Source organism: Entelurus aequoreus, linkage group LG11 (genome assembly GCF_033978785.1).
Source record: "Entelurus aequoreus isolate RoL-2023_Sb linkage group LG11, RoL_Eaeq_v1.1, whole genome shotgun sequence".
Classification (NCBI taxonomy): domain Eukaryota; kingdom Metazoa; phylum Chordata; class Actinopteri; order Syngnathiformes; family Syngnathidae; genus Entelurus; species Entelurus aequoreus.
The window spans coordinates 33047096-33070739 of NC_084741.1; the positions used below are offsets into that span (position 1 = coordinate 33047096).

General features: G+C 38.6%; 1 protein-coding gene across 1 annotated transcript; it reads left to right on the top strand.

Annotated features, from left to right (window-relative positions):
- Positions 1–67: 67 nt before the first annotated feature.
- Positions 68–23644, top strand: rbm24b (RNA binding motif protein 24b). Its single transcript, XM_062064198.1, has 4 exons — positions 68–643; positions 9838–9961; positions 10036–10090; positions 22684–23644. The coding sequence occupies exons 1-4, from the start codon at positions 476–478 to the stop codon at positions 23045–23047; spliced, it is 711 nt and encodes a 236-aa protein (XP_061920182.1). The 5' UTR covers positions 68–475; the 3' UTR covers positions 23048–23644.

Below are 23644 nucleotides of genomic sequence, written 5' to 3' on the forward strand. Positions count from 1 at the left end.
TCCGGCCAGCAGAGGGCGCTGTGCGCACAGGCACCGCCTGATCTTAACTACGCCAATAAAAAATGTTTTAAAAAAAACTCGATGCGACGTACAGCAAGTTGATTTATACACTTTTTGACGGCGACTTTTTTTTTTAACAAGACTTGTTTTTTTTCAGCGCTTTGGGTCGCTATGAGGCAGGCCTAAGATGGTAGCCACCTGGGTGGAGTTACATAGACACTCTTGACAAGTGGGCAACGAACTAACAGGTGTCCTCTTCCTCCTCCTCCTCCTCCTCCTGTTGCTGCTGCTTTGCTAGCTCCACTGCGTTGCCGGGGGACTTGCTTGTCCTGTCCCACACACACTCTCACACACACTCACACACTCTCACACACACGCACACACTCCCTCAACGCAGACGTTTCTTCACCTCATCTGAGCACTTTTTTTTTAATCTTTTTTTTTTTTAAAGTAATAATAACTTCACAGAAAGAAGATGCATTCAGCCCAGAAAGACACCACCTTCACCAAGATATTTGTGGGAGGTCTCCCTTATCACACCACCGATTCCAGTCTCAGGAAGTACTTTGAGGTGTTTGGGGACATCGAGGAGGCTGTGGTCATCACAGACCGGCAGACTGGGAAGTCCAGGGGTTATGGATTTGTGAGTATAGCAGCATAATCATTCCCAATAATGCTGTGTTTATCTTGTAATGTAGTCATGGGTATACAACTCAATGGTTTTGGAGTACACATTTCTTGAAAGCTAGAACGGCTGTCCAGAAACTTGAGGGGTTCCTGGTACGAATCCAGCTTTCGCTTTCAGAGTTACTGCCGTTGTGTCCTTGGGCAAGAGACTTCACCCAAACTATTTTCCCCAAGAACCTCATCAGAAGCGCTTTCCAAGTACCACCATGATGACCAACATTAAAATACAGTAGCGTGGTAGGCCTAAAAATTCATTAAAAACAAGACCGAGGTTAATGGTAATGGGTTATACTCGTATAGCGCTTTTCTACCTTCAAGGTACTCAAAGCGCTTTGACACTATTTCCACATTCACCCATTCACACTCTGATGGCGGGAGCTGCCATGCAAGCCCCTAACCACGACCCATCGGGAGCAAGGGTGAAGTGTCTTGCTCAAGGACGAGTTTGGTAGAAGGTGGGGATTGAACCAGGAACATTCAGGTTGCTGGCACGGCCACTCTCCTAACTGCGCCACGTTGTCCCCATGTTACATTCATCAAGTATATTTGATGTTTTGGCCGCTGTAACATTAGATTCAAGATTCAAGATTGCTTAATGTCATATGCACAGTTAAACAGACAGTTTGCCGTACATTGAAAATCTTACTTTGCTAGTCCACCCTTCAACATGTCACACGGTACTGAGCTAAAATAATAAAAAATAAAAATGATATACCAGGCACAGTGAGTAACATAACATTATTGCACATTCTGATTCACAGTCAACAGTTTCAATATGGAGGTGACATTGGGTCACAGCAGCAGTTAAAAGTGTCTTTAGTGATCAACACTCAGTTTGAACAGTAACACTGTTCGAATATTTAATCGGGGTTTCTGTGGCATACCACTAGATCAGGGGTGTCAAACGTACGGCCCGAGTGCTGGATTTGTGAGTATAGCAGCATAATTCCCAATAATGCTGTGGTTATCTTGTAATGTAGTCATGGATATTCAACTCAATTGTTTTGAGGGGACACATTTCTTGAAAGCTAGAACGGCTGTCCATAAACTTGAGGGGTTCCTGGTATGAATCCAGCTTTCGCTTTCAGAGTTACTGCCGTTGTGTCCTTGGGCAAGACACTTCACCCACACTAGTGCAGTGGTTTTAAAACTATTTTCCCCAAGAACCTCCTCAGAAGCGCTTTCCAAGTACCATCATGATGACCAACATTAAAATACAGTAGCATGGTAGGCCTAAATATTCATTAAAAACAAGACCGAGGTAATGGTAATGGGTTATACTTGTATAGCGCTTTTCTACCTTCAAGGTACTCAAAGCGCTTTGACACTATTTCCAACATTCACCCATTCACACACACATTCACACACTGATGGCGTGAGCTGCCATGCAAGCCCCTAACCACGACCCATCGGGAGCAAGGGTGAAGTGTCCTGCTCAAGGACACAACGGATGTGACGAGTTTGGTAGAAGGTGGGGATTGAACCAGGAACATTCAGGTTGCTGGCACGGCCACTCTCCTAACTGCGCCACGCTGTCCCCATGTTACATTCAACAAGTATATTTGATGTTTTGGCCGCTGTAACATTAGATTCAAGATTCAAGATTGCTTAATGTCATATGCACAGTTAAACAGACAGTTTGCCGTACATTGAAAATCTTACTTTGCTAGTCCACCCTTGAACAAGTCACACGGTACTGAGCTAAAATAATAAAAATTATATACAAGGCACAGTGAGTAACATAACATTATTGCACATTCTGATTCACAGTCAACAGTATAAATATGGAGGTGACATTGGGTCACAGCAGCAGTTAAAAGTGTCTTTAATGATCAACACTCAGTTTGAACAGTAACACTGTGTTCAAATTTTTAATCGGGGTTTCTGTGGCATACCACTAGATCAGGGGTGTCAAACGTACGGCCCGAGTGCTGGATTTGTGAGTATTGCAGCATAATCATTCCCAATAATGCTATGGTTATCTTGTAATGTAGTCATGGATATTCAACTCAATTGTTTTGAGGAGACACATTTCTTGAAAGCTAGAACGGCTGTCCATAAACTTGAGGGGTTCCTGGTACAAATCCAGCTTTCGCTTTCAGAGTTACTGCCGTTGTGTCCTAGGGCAAGACACTTCACCCACACTAGTGCAGTGGTTTTAAAACTATTTTCCCCAAGAACCTCCTCAGAAGCGCTTTCCAAGTGCCACCATGATGATGACCAACATTAAAATACAGTAGCATGGTAGGCCTAAATATTCATTAAAAACAAGACCGAGGTTATTGGTAATGGGTTATACTTGTATAGCGCTTTTCTACCTTCAAGGTACTCAAAGCGCTTTGACACTATTTCCACATTCACCCATTCACACACTGATGGCGGGAGCTGCCATGCAAGCCCCTAACCACGACCCATCAGGAGCAAGGGTGAAGTGTCTTGCTCAAGGACACAACGGACGTGACGAGGTTGGTAGAAGGTGGGGATTGAACCAGGAACATTCAGGTTGCTGGTACGGCCACTCTCCTAACTGCGTCACGCTGTCCCCATGTTACATTCAACAAGTATATTTGATGTTTTGGCCGCTGTAACATTACATTCAAGATTGCTTAATGTCATATGCACAGTTAAACAGACAGTTTGCCGTACAATGAAAATCTTACTTTGCTAGTCCACCCTTCAACAAGTCACACGGTACTGAGCTAAAATTAAAATAAATTATATACAAGGCACAGTGAGTAACATTACATTATTGCACATTGTGATTCACAGTCAACTGTTTCAATATGGAGGTGACATTGGGTCACAGCAGCAGCTAAAAGTGTCTTTAGTGATCAACACTCAGTTTGAACAGTAACACTGTGTTCAAATATTTAATCGGGGGTTCTGTGGCATACCACTAGATCAGGGGTGTCAAACGTACGGCCCGCGGGCTGGATCAGGCCGGCGAACAGGTTTTATCCGGCCCGCGGGATGAGTTTGGTAAGTATAAAAGTCAGCTGAAATTTTTTAATGAAAGAAACTGCTGTTCTAAATGTGTCCACTAGATGTTGCAATAGCAATTCATTGTAGATGATGCTACATATTTAAAAAAAAGAAATAAACCTCATGATGCTAGTGCACCAGTCGAGGAAAATTAGCAAACTACAAAAATAACATCCTGTGATTTCATTTTTATATTTTTTTATCTTGATAGATTGAAAATTAACACCAATGAGTTGACTGATGAACATTATCACATAATTTATTCAGAAAGTATAAATAACGACAAAGATAGAATACTATTAACCGCAACATGTAAGTGTAAAAAAACCCCAACAACATTATGATTTTGTACATTTTATGAATGCCTTTGTTCTATTTTAAAACAAAGAAAACAATCTGAAGTTGTCTTTATTTTTAAGTTATCGTGCTGTGATTTTACCAGTCCGGCCCACTTGGGAGTAGATTTTCCTCCATGTGGCCCCCGATCTAAAATGAGTTTGACACTAAGGCTGCAGCTAACGATTATTTTTCTATCGATTAATCTATAGATTATTTTTTTTCGATTAATCGGTTAATCTATAGATTATTTTTTTCGATTAATCTATAGATTATTTTTCCTTTTACCGATTATTTTTTATTTTATTTTATTTAAAATGAAGATTAAAAAATAAAAGTAGGCCAGTTTTTTCAAAAGGCATGGCTTTTATTTACAAAAAAAAAAAAGTATGGCCACTCAGTCAACATTGACAACAACATGACTAAATATTCTGTAACAATGTAAACATTTAAAACTTTTAACATTTAACAAAATTAAAAGTAGCTTATTTGCTTTTTAATGTGCAAATATAAAACTAAACATCCAGTGCAAATCTTAATATTCTGCAATAGTATAAGCATTTCAAAAGTAAAAGTATTGCTTATTTTGCTTTAAAATGTGCAAAAATAAAGATAAACATCCAATACAAAAAAGTGCAAAACGAAATATTCTGTAACAACAGTGCAAACATTTCAACAAAAGTGAAAGTATTGCTATTTGCTAAAATGTGCAAAAATAAAGATAAACATCCAATACAAAAAAGTGCCAATCTAAATATTCTGGAGCACTGTAAACATTAAGTATTGCTTTTAAAATGTGCAAAATAAACATCCAGTCCAACACAGTACACAATAACCAATTCTACTCATTCCAGTGAGTGACTAACAGTTGTAATGAAGAAAGGTTAGCATGTCTACTTGCTTTGCTTCTTTTCTTGTTTACAATATTCCCACCAGCTGAAAATAGGCGCTCAGAAGGGGTCGATGTGGCTGAAACTGAGAGCTAATTACCGGTAGCCTTCACCTCAAGCCAGGACTGTGAGTGAGCTGAGCTGCAGTTTAAGTTTCTAGAAGGTCAACGGGCTCATAGTGATGTTACTAGTAGTTGACTGGGAGGTGTTTATTATCATTTGGGGAGAGTCCGCTGCCTGATGCTCACCTGCTAAACACCTATCTGCTCCACGCTGAAGCGCTGACTACATGCGCTATGAATACGCACTGCTGATTGGCTGGTAATGCTTCGTGTGTACCAATCAGATGGTTGTGTGGGTGGGACAATGCTGCGTGTGTACCAATCAGATGGTTGTATGGGTGGGACAATACTGAGACAGAGGCAGAGGAGCAACACAACTTGTTAAGACTTTAGCAGCTAAAGTTAGCTTTAGCTTAGAAACTCGTTCGGTACACCCCCGTACCGAACCGAAAGCCCCATACCGAAACGGTTCAATACAAAACACGTACCGTTACACCCCTAGCAGATACAAATGACACATTCATGTTTTTGTGTAATGATGACAACGTATGCTAACGCGGACGATTGACTAGTTGATGGTTGATGGTTTTCTTTTCAAATGTTCGTTCATAGCCGTTGTGCTGCTATGATAGGCAATTTCCGCTCGACACAGTGTGCATACAACAACATTATTAGGCCGTGTATTGGAATGCTCCCACACTTTTGACGACTTTTGGCGTGCGTTTTTCCCCTCGCTCGCACAGTCTGCTTTGCGCTCCGCCATGACGGTAGTGTGACGTAAATATGCGACGCGTCGACGCACAAAAACGGCGTCGACGTATTTACGTAACCGATGACGTCGACTACGTTGACGCGTCGTTTCAGCCTTATTTGACACCCATGCACTACATGAAGCCTGCGTACCACTTTGACTCCACAGTTTGAGAATCACTGCACTCGTGCATGAATGGACACCAAATGTTATTATTTTGCCCTCAAGTGACACAGATCAGATATTTTTTTGCCAGTCTGAACACTCCAAAGTTTTTAAAATCTGATATTTTCGCTTCAAATTTGGGTCACATCAACTACGTTTACACTGCAAGTGGCCCAAATCAGATTTTTTCCAGCTGACTCTTAACACTTCAAGTAAAATGTGATCTTTACCAGACTCCAGTATGAACTCGCACAGGCCCCAATCAATCAATCAATCAATCAATCAATCAATCAATCAAAGTTTACTTACATAGCCCTAAATCACAAGTGTCTCAAAAGGCTGCAAAAGCCACAACGACATCCTCGGCTCAGATCCCACATCAGGGCAAGAAAAAACTCAACCCAATGGGATGACAATATGGCCACATTGTCCACATTGTGTCCACTTTGAGGCCAATGTGGCCTCGATGTCACTTGCATACGCGGTTTGATAAAGTAAAAACATAAAGATGCTGACCAATTTCTGTAAATGAACAAGGAAGTCGCTGCTGCTACTACTACTACAAAAATAAATACATCTCGCCACACATTTAAAAGAGTGTTTTTTCACGTGAAAATAAATTAAAGTAATGTATAAATTAATATATATATAGGGTAATATATTTGGAAGGGGTTCTAATCTTTTTAAGGCTGTTAAGTTGAGGAGAAACAGACATCAGCATGGATCTACGTTAGTGTCATATTTTTCCACTCCCTTGCGTAAACAACTTACGCAATCATGTAAGCAAAAACGCTTCAGCGTACAAGTAATTTTCAGTCCTTCAACAATCGCTATATCTTCTAAATCCAAGTATATAATATATATATATATATCTTCATATATTACATATAGCCTATTATTTGCGCACTATTGACAGAAACCGGATGTCGTGATGACGTATCCACTTGCACTGGCAGGCCGCGTCTTTCACCGCACAAACCAATGACGTAGCTCGCAAGTGGCCTTTAGCTCACATTTCCATTTATACTGAAGTCACATTTGAAAAGATCAGATTCCAATCAGATTTGGACTACCTTGTGTTGTGGCCTTAATCTGATGCGAAAAGACCTAACAGTGTCATTCGAGGGCAAACGAATCAGATTTGGTGTGCAGCCAGTGGGGCATAATCTGAATCTGTTTGGAATCTGATCTTTTCAAATGTGGCCTCAGTCAACGGCAATGTGATCAGTTTGCAACTTTTACATATTTGGTTTAGCTATGTTATTTGTGTGTGCAGCAAAAGATTAAAAGAAAATCACTGTCTTTTTTTGCAGTTCTCTTCTTCCTCCTGCTGCAGTTTTTGTTTGTGTACGTTGTGGCAATCAATTTTTTGTTTGGAATAGAACAATTATTTAACATAAAAATCTTTTTCCCTGTTTCTTTGGTTTAATAGGGGAAAAAACGGAAAGTAGATCATCAATGATCCATTATCCGTTATTTGATTTCATTGATGTGTTTGAAAATCTAAAATGGGAATTAAAACGAGTGGAAAACTATTTTCTCTATTGCCTGTTCAAATGTTTTGACATGGGTAGATTGCACATGTGCAGTGTCTCTTTTTCCGTAACCTCTTTTGTGAGTGACCCTTAACAACAACAACAGATGAAGAAAGGTGTCATAAAACAGGTTTGTGGTGGTCAAGATTTCTTTTTTTAATTATTTTTATGTCAGCTTGAAAAAATGATTGCTTCTCAGTAGAACAGGGAATCTTTGGGCACCTCACAATTCGATCTGATTCTTGGGTTAATGATTTGATTCATATTCGATTCCCAATTCAAGAAGATTCAATAGGTATGTGTTTTTTCGCTGCTAGCTGGATCTCCGCAGTGGTCACTGAGAGCGTTTCACATTTGATCACGCGATTGTGAGTAGCGACAGGACCGCTGTTTTCAGAGTTCAACTGTGTTTGTGTTGTTTTCATCACCACTATACACCAATACCTATGACGTAGAACACATCCTAGTTTAATTAGAATATCTTAATTTTTCGATTGAACAAGTACTCGCGGCACAAAGCTCTGACAAAATTTGTCAAATTTACACTCGACATAACTGCTTGCAAATAATCTATGGTAAGTAAAATGTTCATTGGAATCCTTATGATTATATAAGTTTTACATTTACTGTATCTAAGTCTGCCAAATATCTTTTAAATTGGTTGATTGGCACACAGATTTTTTGGACCCGCTGAGTGCCTGGCCGTTTGTTTGGTGACTCAAAAGTCTGTTCGAGTCCAAGCAGTCATGTTTACTCAAATTTTCCGTCACTTCCAACAATAATTTCATGAATTTTAGCAATAACTGTTTCTTTTTAAAAACATTTGTAAATAGACATTGTTGACCAAAAGTTCACATTTAAAATATTGAGCCCTACTTTGTATTGAAGTAGACCAAAAAATTTGTGCATTTCCACCGGTTTTAAAAGTCCATAGCTTTCTTAATATTTACCACAGGAAAATTCTACTTTAATCACTAGAATTGTCTTTAAAATACTTACCTGATAATACTGGTTTCATGTAAATCAATTCATTTCTAACATTTTACACACATACCTAGATTCAAGACCTGGTTCCTGGTGCATTATTTGGTATAGTAATTTTAATAAAACCTTTTCAAAACAGGTTGCCGGTTACAAAATATTTGTTACTGGCGTATACATGCACCAAGTAAGCATGGACATATCCTAAAACTTAATAAAAAAAGGAATTTAAAAAATGTTTTTTGAAAATGATTAATCGATCTGGAATCGGATTAAATAAGAATCGTGATTCGGAAGTGACACAATTTTTTCGAGTACCCCTTAGTTCTCAGTAGTGATGTGCAATGCCACTGATTTTCTCTCCGATACAATACTACCAAGTAAAATTCAGGGTGGTATCGGCGATACCAATCCAATACCAATACTTTGTGCAAGGATACCTAACGTGTCTAGTAAAATTTTAAAAGTATTTAAAGTTTTGCTGCTCTTGGGGAATCATCTTCAAACTATATAAAATCATGGGGCGAAACAAATGACGATGTTATTCTGCATAAAAAATGACAAAAAAGCGTATTTAAAGGGGTGTCTTGAGGAACGCCTCAGTTACTTAGTGTTGTATTTTTGCTAACAAGATTAAAATGTCAATGCAAGGATCTTACAGGTTTTCTTAACCATAGGGCAAAGCACCCCATTGAAGGTCGCCAAAATAGATCTTGTTTCTCAGCTGTGGTCTGTACGGGCCACAGCTGTACTTAGTTGTAATGCAGTTTCCCACCACTTGTGGCAGTAATGACAATATCAAACAAACAGAAGAAGTCTGGATCTAAAGTCATAGAGAAGTTTCTTTACTGCAAAAATTATGACTAAAGTGATGAAGCTGTATTTTCATGGGCACTTTATTTAAAAAGTAATTTAAAAGTTTTTTAGGAAACATATATATTCGTATCAATTATGTATTTAGTTAAAATGTAATGCGTTATTGCATGTAAATTATTGTTTCATCAGAGTCCCTTCTTTTGTAGTATATTCTTTTAATATATATTTTGTAATCAGCCTGACCTAAGCCTTGATGATGTTTGCTTTTATATCATTTGACAACGTTTATCCTGTTAAACTGTAAGTAGGTTAGATACAATACCATTATTGAATACCATTCAAATCAAGAGTAAGATTACTAATTCAGTGTTAATATTTGAGTGGGCCCCTACTCCTTCTGTAGTGGAAAAGTTGGGTCTTGAGGTCAAAAAGGTTAAGAACAACAGGAAAACTTGAGTGGGTTTTTTTAAGAATTTGCTGCAAAAAGTTTTTATCTCTCAAGTTTTGAACTGAACTTGTAGGCTTTGTGGTGTCATTACCAAACCGGAATTGGCCCCCAATCCGCCAGTTGAATAGCTCTGTTTTGGGGACTAGTCACTGTCAGTAGGAATTTATTTGTAGTGTTCTTGTAGGTGACCATGGCTGATCGGTCCTCGGCTGACCGAGCCTGCAAGGACCCTAACCCCATCATCGATGGCAGGAAAGCCAACGTGAACCTGGCCTATCTGGGAGCCAAGCCCAGGGTGATACAGCCGGGTATGGGATGCTCATCCCTCACAATGTGGAACTATATTGTGGCATTTTAACAATGGTTCTGTGTCCTTTTCTAGGCTTTGCATTCGGCATGCCTCAGATCCACCCGGCATTCATTCAAAGGCCATACGGGTATGTCACAATCCCTTCCAAAAATGGTCTTTATGGGTTTTTTTTTAAATTGTGTACATCAGTGGTCCCCAACCTTTTTGAGCTTGTTAATGTCAAACTTTTGACCTAAAACGCTGATTAGACCACAGAAACCCAAAAATATAATTTTCATATTGCGGCCCTAAGGCCATTTATTTCATTGGCATGCTTTTATTTTGAAGGCCTGATATTACTGTCTACATAATTGCTGTCCAAGCTACGACCCAAAGATATTTTTTTATTAGCCCGTGACATAATATATAGACAAAACAAACACATCCTGGATCAGAACGTTACAAAAACAAAGGAAAATGGAGACATCCCCAATCCCTCCAAAAATGGGAGCTAAAAAACTAAATGGCTGACAATCTGTGCGTCTTTGGGTTGTCCAAACTGGAGCCATTTGTGTCCTATAGTTAATTTTTTATTGGACCATGAGACACTCTTCAGACAAAATTAACACATCCCAGATTAGAACATTAAAGAAACAGAACAAAAAATGGAACCGGCTCCATTTCACCCCCAAAAATGAACTCTAAAAACCAAAATGGCAGACGACATGTGTTTATTGTCTTTGTTGATTTTAAGGATGTTCCAATCAATGTTTTGTAAAGCCGATTCCGATACCGATCAATCATGAGTAAGATCAGCCGGTAACAATACCAATATAACCGTAAATATTTCATTGTATTTATGGTGACAGCTTAACAATATCAATGCAATACTAAAACTAGTTTCTTATTCTCTTTCTCTGTGTGTAACATGTTCATCTTTGTCCTCCAGTGATAATGATACGTAATAATGATACTTAAGATACAGAGAAATGCAGTTTATTTGCCGTAATAGAGGGGATTATTATTAGTTTAGAGGAGAGGCTACACACTGTGTATGGAGACATGTGATTACATAATTGGACTAAAAATAAGTAGTGTCAGCCAGAGGAGATTGCAGTTTGTGATCAGCATTAAAATGCATTGATCGTGTACTTTTTCACGAAAATCGATCGATACTGATCAATGGCCGATCGATCGGCATACCGCTAGTTGATTTCCACGTGTCTTTTCATGATTAACATGTGTAAAAAATTTCTCGCAAGGTATATGTTTTGGAGTTTGCTTTGTACCCATGACACAAAGTTAAATTGTGTATTTTCGATTGAGCTAGTTCAGCATATATTGATTAACCTTCATCGTATTGTTTTTAGTAATGTAAAAAAATTATCAAAGTGGCCCCCGCATCCTTAAATTTTTCTGTATCCGGCCCTTGCTGGAAAACTTTTAGACAACTATGGTCTGCAAGAAGTGTTACACTGATGTTGCTGAGCTGACCGGAAAATATGCTGCTCTGGAAGGACCGAATTTTTCCCATTTAAGTTAAACACGGTAAACAAATTCAAAATATAAAACAAAATGGCGCTGAAAAAGAAGCGTAAAATATGTTAGTTTGCTGGGAAAAAAATAAAAGATGGTCATGTGGTCATATGTCATATGGTCATGCGCTGCTTTTATTTCTTTGCTGTTTCAAAGTCACTTTCTCTGCAGAGTGTTTTTTTTAGTCGTATTTAATTAAATTAATGGGAATGGAAATATCTTCAATACAATTGTGGAAAGTTGTAGAAAAAATATTGTAGTATAAATATAACATAAAAAGCCCTAAAATGCCTACTTTTTATTAATCTGAACAAGAGGTGCCCAAACTTTTTCCACCTACGGCTGCATACCAAAAAGTCAAAGCATAAAGGGGCCATTTAGATAGTTTAGGTATTTTATTTTGAAAAAAAACTAAAACTGACATATCTATTTAAAGACAAAACTATTTAAGGTACATTATATTGTTTTACTTAATTTTCTTATATTTCAACTGTTATTTTTCAATGAGCATAGCAATACAGCCTGAGGTATATTTTAATAAATAAAATAAATCAATGTCCTTAAGTGATTTACATCCACATTTACTTATTATCCACAGAAAGTAACAAATGTTGGGTTGGTTGGGGACCCCTGGTGCACACCACCTGCTGAACGAGGACAAATGAGTGATGACGAGTGACTGACGGAATTGAACATGTGTCCTTTACCCCCCTTCCTTAGCCAACTGCCGGATTGACTTGATGTTTGTCTGTGTCTCTCTCTGATCCGACAGGCTGGGTAACGGTTAAAATATCAGATGGTTTGAGGAATAGCTACATTGGGCAGAAAGTGTTACCTGTAAACTGTGACATACACAAACAAGCAGAAATGGTGACTAGATGCATGGGTGTCTTTTTTCATGTTTTTGTTGGTTTTCATAGCACATAGATTGGTGTGTGCTTGTTTTTTTTTGTTTTTTTTAGTATGATGTGGTGTTCGGCTTAACTTGTGTGCTCATTTCTACTGGGGATGGGAAGTTGTTTTGTTTTTTGTGTGTTCAATCAATACTTTTTTGCTAGGGAAAAGTGTAACTCTGCAGTGGGGTGTTGATTATTTTAATTCTTTGTGCTTTGATTATTCCGCTCCCTTCGGTTTTGAAGTTAACCTTAAAGTGATTGTTTTGTTGTAAAAAAAAAAAAGATGGTTTCCCAATTGGTTCCCCTGCAACAAAACAAAGGGCCTGCATGTGGGAGTTTTTCCTTTCAATTAACCCATTGCTGTCAGTTCCAATGTACACCTATATGATAACAAAGCATCTGACGGCCTCCACAGGTCAACAGACAAATGTTCAGACACAAGATCCGCCTGTTAGGCAGCAGCTGTCTGCTACAATGATCTCTGCGGCCTCTCAAATTCGTATGGAAAATGGGAGCAGCGCTGTTAATAATGCATGGCGCAGGCATCGGCGCTCAGCTGTGGACAACAGGTGGAAGCCTTTTGGTTCATGCTGCAGATTACCATGTGGTCCGCTCACTTACAAAGCACCTTTATTTAGCTCCTCACTAGAAAAACGCATCATATGCATTTAGGAAAGGCCAGGTTCCCTTTTTATTTGTTATTTGCTCTAAAACAGGAGTGTCCAGACTTTTTCCACCAAGGGCCGCATAACGAAAAGTCAAAGTATGCGGGAGCCATTTTGGTATTTTATTTTGTTAAAAAATTATGAAAATAGACAGTAGATATTTTTAAAGACAAAACTTAGTGTCAGCTTTATGTTATAAGTGACAAAGTGTACTAATATTAGTTATTTTAGGGGTTCCGCCAGGGCCTTTTGCGGACAGGAGCTTAGGTTTTGTTGGCCCGCAAAATATTATCGGTAAAAAACAATACAAATTTTAAAAAAAAAACAATGTAATGAGAAAAAGCTAAAATGTTGATACTAATAACTATTGAAAATACAATTTGTCACTTATAACACAAAGTTGGCACTAAGTTTTTATATATTATGGCTGCAGCTTTTTAAAAAAACATCAAAATATACCCCACATACTCCTTTCACATTTTTTATTACCTTTTTAGCCTCTTTTTTTTCATACCTCTGTCTTTTGCTCTTTTTGTCTTAAAAAATGTTTCCACAACATCTTGCAGACTAACAAAACTCAAGCTGCGGGCCACAAATGCCTCCAGAGCCGCACTTTTGACACCACTGCTTTAAAACTTTTAAAAAAGGTAATTGAAAAACTGCTATCTATATTATCAACAGTTCAATACATCCCTTATAGCAGTGGGACTCAAAGTCAAGCACGACATGATATTAATAGTGTTTTACCCCTATAATGATAATACATAAAGTTAATAGGGGTTTGGGTAACATGGTATGATTCCACAATATTGTCAGGGTTAATCGTACTAGAGAATATATATCTAATATAGTAATTGGAAAAATTGATACAGCGATTGATAATTCAGTATCCATATACATCAATATAAAGCAATTATCCTATTCACATGGCTCTAGAGAGCGTAGACCTCCGCCAGGAACTAGCTAAAGTAATTTTTATGTTAAGTCCCGAATCCATCCCCGAAATGTAATCACTTGTTCTTTATCACATTTTAAAATAAAATAAAAAGTAAAGTGAAGGTTGTTAGCCCCGAAGTACATAGGCCCTGGAGGAACGTCTCCCCTGCGCCCCCCAACTACGGTCTGGGAGCCCGCCCCCACCCACACAAAGCACGCCCTTTCTTTTCCTTGTGACACAGAAGGACGACACTGCAGCGCTCCAATAAAACACACTTAGATCTTATGTTTCTAGCCAATACTACATAAAAAAAAACGTGCAGTAACGCATCATGTAGTAACGGTAACTGAATTACTGAATATAAAAAATAATGCGTTAGATTACTAGTTCCCACCGAAAATAACGGCGTTACAGTAACGCGTTACTTGGTAACGCGTTAGTCCCAACACTGCCTATCTTTGGGCAGTTTTGCCCATTACTCTTTGCAGCACCTCTCAAGCTCCACCAGGTTGGATGGGAAGTGTTGGTTTTCATCCAGGATGTCTCTGTACATTGCTGCATTGATCTTCATCTAGTCCAGGAGGTGACCAACAACCCAATGGTCACTCTGTCAGAGATACAGCATTCCTCTGTGGAGTGAGGAGAACCTTCCAGAAGGACAAGCATCACTGCATCAATCCACCATTTAGGCCTGTATAGTATAGTGGCCAGACGGAAGCCATTTCTTCGTAAAATGTTTGCCAAAATGCACCTGAAAGACTCTCAGACCATGAGAAACAAAATTCTCTGGTCTGATGAGACAAAGATTAAACTCTTTGGCGTGGATGCCAGACATCATGTTTGGAGGAAACTAGGCACCGCTCCTCACCAGGCCAATACCATCCATACAGTGAAGCATGGTGGTGGCAGCATCATGCTGCGGGGATGGTTTTCAGCGGCAGGAACTGGGAAACTAGTCAGAAAACCAACGCTTCTCATCCAACCTGATGGAGCCTGAGAGGTGCTGCAAAGTGGGATGGGCAAAGAGGATTGAGTAAAACTGCCCACAGATAGGTGTGCCAAGCTTGTGGAATTGTGTTCCAAAAGAGAGGGTTGTAATTGCTGCCAAAATTGCATCAACACAGTATTAAGCAAAGCAAAACTTAACTACATTTGAAATCTCAGGTCATTCAATCGATTGCAACTGGACTGTTTGGTTTGTCTGAGAAGACGTTTTGCCTCTCATCCAAGTAGGCTTCATGAGTTCATGCTCAGACTTAGATTGGTCAGATCTCATCTTAGACTTAGATTGGTCAGATCTAGTCTAGCGGCTCATGCCAATATCTCAGTAGTACCAGCCTTAGCAGCTTCATTTTATGAACTGATGGACCTCTGATATTTCAAATGTGCTTAAGTATTCACTGCCTTTGCTCAATACTGTGTTGGTGCATTTCATAAACTGAACTGATTAAGCCTACTGTGGTATTGGCACCAACCTCTACACTAGATCTGACCAATCTAAATCTATGAGCATGAACTAATTAGGCCTACTCGGATGAGAGGCGATACGTCTTCTAAGGCAATCCAAACAGTCCAGTTGCGATCGATTGAATGACCTGGATGAATGACAACATTCATAAACATGTTAAGTACATTTAATTTTATTTTTTATTTTCAATATTTTTGAAAAAAAAAAAATAACATTGTCATTATTGTCTGTAGATTATTGAGGACAGATTGAATATCTTCCGTTTTGGCTGTAACATAACAAAACGTGGAAAAAATGAAGCACTATGAATACTTTCCGAATGTTTTGCAACCCACCCCGGTATGGGCAATAATGGTGGGATCGCAGGGTAATAACATGATAATTTGCCTGAGATATCAATGTGTCACAATACAGAACGTTTGATAAACGTATAAATAATTGATATACAGCAATTGTGTGATAATTGAGTATTATCACTAGGGATGTAACGATATGAAAATTGTTTATCATGGTTAATGTGACCAAAATGATAAGTTATCGATATTATTCGTATTGCTGAATGTACTCAAAAAGTACTTATAAATCATTTGAATGTTTTAAATAACTAAAATAAATAGACCCACTGTTATAAAGTCCACTATTTTGCATGTTTTGTGTTGCTAATGCTTCACTGATAAAGAGTGTTCTGGTGGACGTTGTGATGTTCTACTCTGCTGAGCCGTCCTTGAACGCACCGTAAAAAAAATCTGTCTATATTCCTCAGAGTATATATCGATCACTCTGTTCTAAGAGAGCACAACTTGTAGGTTCAAAGTGCACAATTAAATATCTTAGTTGTTCAGACAGTAATATGTTTATGTATGTTTAGATTGGGGTTTAATGGGGAAAGGCGTTAATATTTCTTGCTTTCATGTTAGCATTTAAGTTAATGAGCTAGCGCCAGTCCGTCCGTGAGTTTATCAACGTGTTTATCAATCAGTTTTTTGATAATATGGATTGCAAACAGTAATACCAACTGTCGAGTTTTGCTGTAGTTAATCTTAATATTATCGCTACATCCCTAATTAATGTCAATCCATTCAGTGTTACTCGCAGACCAGCAATCAATTTGTGGCATACTTGCCAACCCTCCCGAATTTTCCGGCAGACTCCCGAATTTCAGTGCCTCTCCCGAAAATCTCCTGGGACAACCATTCTCCCGAATTTCTCCCGATTTCCAGCCGGACTTAAGGCACGCCCCCTCTAGGTCCGTGCGGACCTGAGTGAGGACAGCATGTCGTCACGTCCGCCCTTTACTTCATACTTCAGAACCGATCCCACACTTGCCGTCAGGGAGCGCAATACGACGTAAACCGTTGGCCAACCAAAAAGTTACTTTTTGGTTGGCCAACGGTTTAAAAAGTAACCACAGAACACTAGGGTGTTCTGTGGTTACTTTTTGTGGTGTGAATGTTCATTCGCCGTATCCTGATACTAATGTGGGCAAACTATTGTGATGATATTGCATGACCCCTAATAGGTATGTGTTTTTCACCCACAATTACTGCATGTTGAGACAGTAGCTATGTGCACATGGACACATTTGGCCAACCAAAAAGTAACCACAGAACACTATGGTGTTCTGTGGTTACTTTTTGGTTTGGTAACCACAGAACACTATGGTGTTCTGTGGTTACTTTTTGGTTGGCCAACGGTTTACCCTGTATTGCACACCCTGACGGCAAGTGTGGGAGTCGGTTCTGAAGTATGAAGTAAAGAGACGTAACCTCATCACCTCGCCTGGTTATTGACTCCAACCCAGAATATTACACTGCCCATACCTATGCTCCTTCAAAGGCTGTGCTACTGGCTGCAAAGCATTGCACTTTCAAATACAACAATGAGTAGAGAGGAGTGTTATGTGTGTATATGTGTAAATAAATGAACACTGAAATTCAAGTGTTTATTTTATTTATATGTATATATATATATATATATATATATATATATATATATATATATATTAAAATACATATTTATATATAGCTAGAATTCACTGAAAGTCAAGTATTTATTTTATTTATATGTATATATATATATGTATATATATATATATATATATATATATATATATATATATATATATATATATATATATATATATATATATATATATATACAAGAAATATTTGAATTTAAGTGAATTCTAGCTATAAATATACACCTCCCCCTTAACCCTGGCCCCGCCCCCCCAGACCCCGCCCACCCTCCCCCGCCCCCTAAATCTCCCGAATTTGGAGTTCTCAAGGTTGGCAAGCATGATTTGTGGCGTACGGAGCTTTGCCAGGAAGATGTCGAAATGACATCGGCATATTATTTGCATAATCGGTTGTGACGTGTGTATTTTTTTTTAAAGGCTAAAAAAAAAGTTATACATGTGTTTAAAGACAAATGTGTTTAGTGTTATTAGTATGAATATATATTTTTCTTGTTACATGATATTGTTTTGCTCTATTTTTTTGTATTGACACTGATAGTGTGCTAATTTTATTAGAATATACATGATATCTAGTAGAGATCGGAATAACACGGAATAATATGATTGGCCTGAGATGCTGGACAGGACAACAAAAAAAAGAGAAAAAAAAGATCGGAATAACAGAACTAAAATACGATAACATTTTTTGTGCACAATAATGATTGTATAATGGATAGTATAATGGTGATTGTGTAATATTATCAATACATATGCAGTGCTTGTGAGAAGACCATATAAATGCATATCTATTGGGGATATGAATAAAAGTAACACATGATGCGATATCCTCACAATATTTTGCCCACAACAATATCCCAATACAGCGACAGTGAAACAGTATATTAATCAATACACAATATATTTAATCAATTAATAATCATTAGTTATATGTACATGGACAACATTTATTTAATCTGATCGACATTCGGATTAGAATGTTACTGTGTACATGGACCCTGAAAAAAATGATCTGATTATGACATGCGTTTTCATGCATCACACCTTAAATCGGAATACTTTACTTTGACATGCGTAGAACCTAACAAACAGAAAGGTGTGTTATTTGTGCTACGGGTGCCATCTTTTGGAGGAGTTAGCTCACTGCAGGTGCTGACTAAGCAGTGATTTTCACTGTAAACAAACATGGCTTTGTGCATTTCTGCTTGTTCAACATTATCACTATTAATTTATAATTGTTTTCCTTCTGTTCACTACTTTTGTTTTACCTCTCTTTTTGAAATTGAGCTGTTCAGTGCCTTTTACGTTGTGATTATGTACGGGTTGCCGCGCGTCTTCATGTTATGTCATTCTGTCTGTGTACGAGTCTGAGGCTAGCAGTTAGCACTTGAATTAGCTATAATGTCGTGGCTAAAACAGCTCATTAAGACTTTTATTGTTACATCGAAACATTACACTCCAAGCCATTCTTTTGTTTTTCTCGTTTTAAAGCTACAAACTCAAAAGTATATAACGCTAATTCTGTACATGTTGAGGGGGGTGACCGCAGCAAGACAATCGCTTCATTCCGAGACTATTACATTTAGTCCCTCTCCACCAACAAAGTACATCTGACATCAAAGACATGCGCAGTAGGCATAATTCTAACCCAAATTTCGGAAGATGTATTTTCATGCGCTACAATCTGAACTACTTTCGGCATTAACCACCCGTCTCCACCGGAATGATATTTTGATCCAGACGTATAATCGGATCAGAATATTCCGACTGAAGTGTTTACATGAAGCATTTTTATTCTGGTTAGGTTTTTAATTTATTTATTTATTTATTTATAATCCGATTAAATGTGTCCATGTGCACATAGCTACTGTCTCAACATGCAGTAATTGTGGGTGAAAAACACATACCTATTAGGGGTCATGCAATATCATCACAATAGTTTGCCCACATTAGTATCAGGATACGGCAAATGAACATTCACACCAACGTGAATAACAAAGTATCATTTGATATCGTCACAACATTTTAATTGTCACATAAGTCATATGGTTTTGCAATACGGCAATTGTGCGATAGTAGTGATGTACAGTATATGAGTGATTACAAGTCTAAAAGGGATAGCAATCACAAAATAACAACATACTGTACGATATAATTTTTGTCATAGTAAAAGGATAACGATACAGCAATTGATAAAATGTACACTGTAAAAAAAAAAAAAAGTTGAGAAAACGCAAATTTTCAAATTAACATGATGCAACAAGATTTTTGCGTTTTCTCAACTTTTGACTACTGCTGGCCAGACACTGTTTTGGTAGTTAAACATAGTGAAACCTTATTTCTGAGTCTGACTAACTTGAAAACAATAATTAGTCCAACAAAATATACCAAAACAGTGTCTGGCCAGCAGTAGTCAAAAGTTGAGAAAACGCAAAAATCTTGTTGCATCATGTTAACTTGAAAATTTGCGTTTTCTCAACTTTCTTTTTTTTTTATAGTATATCAATATACACTCATGTTTGTACGGTGCAGTGTTGACTCATAGAAATATGAACGAGGCATTGTAATTCATTTAGAACGTCTCCTTACATAATAAAGATGAAGATATTCATCCTAATAGCAACGTTGCCGACATTTTGTCCGACCCTTACGGCGTGATATCAATGGAGGGAGGTCACAGAGACTCGGGCAAAGTGGTTGTAGCGGACGAGTGCCCTGCCATGTGTTACTGAAGTAGATCAGCGTGTCCTTTGGACATGACAACTGCAGCAAAAATAGCTTTGCCTCCAGCCTCCCCTGTCAGTCAACTTGGCGTGCGTGCGTGTGTGCGTGTGTGCGTGTGCGTGTGTGTGTGTGTGTGTGTGTGTGTGTGTGTGTGTGTGTGTGTGTGTGTGTGTGTGTGTGTGTGTGTGTGTGTGTGTGTGTGTGTGTGTGTGTGTGTGTGTGTGTGTGTGTGTGTGTGTGTGTGTGTGTGTGTGCGTGTGCGCGCGCGTGCGTGAGAGGGGGGATGGAGGTTGCAGTTGTATGTCCAAATGCAGGACAGATATAACCCGTGCACACCTGCTCCTCTATATATTTTCTGTAAGTGACTAAGAGTTCAAAGAAGGGCCGAATATACTCTTTGGCTCCTTCTACTGGTGTTACAGCAACATTTGAATGCTATTGACTATCGACTAAAAATATATATATATTCAGGGAAGTCACACAAAAACAAACCTTGCGTTCAATTTTGTGGGGATTAACTCTACGTGTGTGTGCGTGCGCGCGTGTGTGCGTGCTTTGCCTTTGGCTTAATTATGTTGTGTGATGCCACCAAAGATGTTGATGATGACCATAGAAAAGGTAATGGCGCCTATAGAGCAAGGACTAAAGCAGAGACCTGGGTCCTCATGTACAAAGCTTGCATATGCACAAAAACCTGTGGTACGCCCTTTACGGCAGAGTTAAGATGCATCATTTCAAAACTGACCTTGATGTGGAAATGTGCGCTGCCTCAAGGCAACTTCATAGGTGTCGTACACACATTTCTACAGGTGTGGATGCTTACGCTACACCTAAGTGATGCTTGCTAACAGTTCACAGAAGAAAAAAATGCCAACTTTTACTCTTTTTACTGGATTTGTCCATATTTAGTAGGAAAGCTACGCAACTCTCTGTACATGAGGCCCCTGGTGTCAACAAGTCAGTCATCCGTAATAAAAGGAGGACGTGTTGACTGCGAAGCTGGGGCATATTATTTTGAAATGTTATATTGTGTACAGCAGGGGTGCTCGCACTTTTTCTGCAGGCGAGCTACTTTTCAATTGATCAAGTCGCGGGGATCTACCTCATTCATATATATAATTTATATTTACTTATTTATAAAATATATGTCTTTGTTAACAAGTTAAAGGTGTTTAATGATAATGCAAGCATGTTTAACACATATAGTTAATATTGTTAATAAATTAAAGATGTTTAATGATAATACAAGAATGTTTAATACATATAGTTAATATTGTTAACAAGTTAAAGGTGTTTAAAGATAATACAAGCATGTTTAACACATATAGTTAATATTGTTAATAAATTAAAGGTGTTTAATGATAATACAAGAATGTTTAATACATATGGTTAATATTGTTAACAAGTTAAAGGTGTTTAAAGATAATACAAGCATGTTTAACACATATAGATTCCTTTCTTTCATGAAGACAAGAATATAAGTTGGTGTATTACCTGATTCTGATGACTTGCATTGATAGGAATCAGACAATGGTGCTGATAACGTCCGCATTTTCAAATGGAGGAGAAAAAAAGTCCTCCTTTCTGTCCAATACCAGATGAAAGTGGTTGGTTTTTGGCATCTTATACTGTATGTCCAGCTTCCGTACTCCTTTGTATACACTTTACAAGAAATACATTGGTGGCAAACTCCCTAGCTTGCTAGCTTGTGCACGCCAGCTTTCTGAGACTCTTATTTTGTTAGTGCAGGCAGGATGAAGCAGCGCTTTTATTGTGCAACTGTGCAGTCGGTCTTTGGAGTTTTGACGACAGGTACGGCGCCAGAGTCTTTTGAAATAAAAAGTGTTTCTCGCCTTCCTGTCGGTAATTTTTTCTTAATAATGAGCTGGCAGCAGCCAGCGTCATCTCACAAGACCCTCGGGTGCCGTGAATGTCAATCAAGTGACGAAAGTGAAGATTTATGATCGCTCATTTTTAGGACTATTTTTTTAATGCCTGGCTGGCGATCGACTGACACACCCTCCGTGATCAACCGGTAGCTCGCGATTGACGTAATGAGCACCCCTGGTGTACAGTATACAATTTCGCTATAGGGACAGTTTGACACTGTCACGGATGATTTCAATTACACGCAAATGTCAAGTTTTCCATTCACCACAGTTGACATGGTAGAGAAGTGGACTTGTGTGCAGTTGTTTTTATTTGTGTTGATGAAGGACCTAACATGTGTGGGCATGCCTGTACGTGTGTTGTTTGGTGGACACAATTACGTCCACTTCCTTTCTTGACCTTGCGGTGTTGTGCGATCAGCTCGCATTTTGTCACAACGGTTTTCAACCCTGTTTTTTTTTTTAGGATTAAAGTTTGATTTTGTTTTATTGCGCTTGTTTCCTTGTGCTGCTTTTTTAACTTTTCTTATCTAGGTTGTTCATTTAATGAATGGATTTGCTGTGTTCTGTTGTATTTTTGCACCTGCTCGTTGGAAGAATAACTCACCGTGGCTCACCTTTGACCCCAGTGTGTGTGTTTGTGTCTGACAGGATCCCGGCTCACTACGTCTACCCTCAGGCGTTTGTCCAACCCAGTATGATGATTCCTCACGTGCAGCCTTCCTCCGCCACGGCAACAGCTGCCGCCGCCGCCACCTCACCCTATCTCGACTACACTGGAGCAGCGTACGCCCAGTACTCCGCAGCAGCCACTGCCGCAGCCGCAGCTGCCGCCGCCTATGAACAGTATCCCTACGCTGCCTCCCCGGCGCCGACGGGCTACATGACAGCAGCCGGGTACGGCTATGCTGTCCAGCAGCCACTGGCTACAGCTGCCACCCCCGGTGCTGCCGCAGCCGCCGCTGCCTTCAGTCAGTACCAGCCTCAGCAGCTCCAGACAGATCGTATGCAGTAAAAAAAGAACTCTGAAGAAAAGTTGACAGAATGTTACTATAGGAGGCGGAAGGATCTAGAATGAGGGTTGTCAGCACCAGCTTTTAACTTTAAAAGTGAAGAAAATCAAGTGCAAACAAATACTGTATTTTATTCAAATTACATCAGTATTTTTTTTAACTGTCAAATATTTAATTATTTATACATACCATAAAAAAAAAAGTTACAAACTGGACCTCATATTTTGTATATATTATGTGTTCCCAATTGCATTCATGTCTTATGATCAGGTGTCTTCCCTACAATATACCAAAAGAAGCATAAAGTGCATTTTTTTTCAGTATTTCTTAGTTTTGGACCAGTATTTATGTCCAGAGAATCTATGCAGACAACTTCTAAGTCCCTATTCTAATAAAAATTCAAAAATAAAGTCTTCATAGCATATAAGACATTGGGGGAAACAAATCACCTTGTTTAAATGCACCCCAAAAGCAATCTAGCAACAAAAAAAATGTTGAATGTGAAATATTTTCATTTTGTTTTCCAAATGTGCCTTTTAAATTATATACTGTATGTATTTATTATGGAAACTTAGAATAATAAACCCTCTATTTTTTTG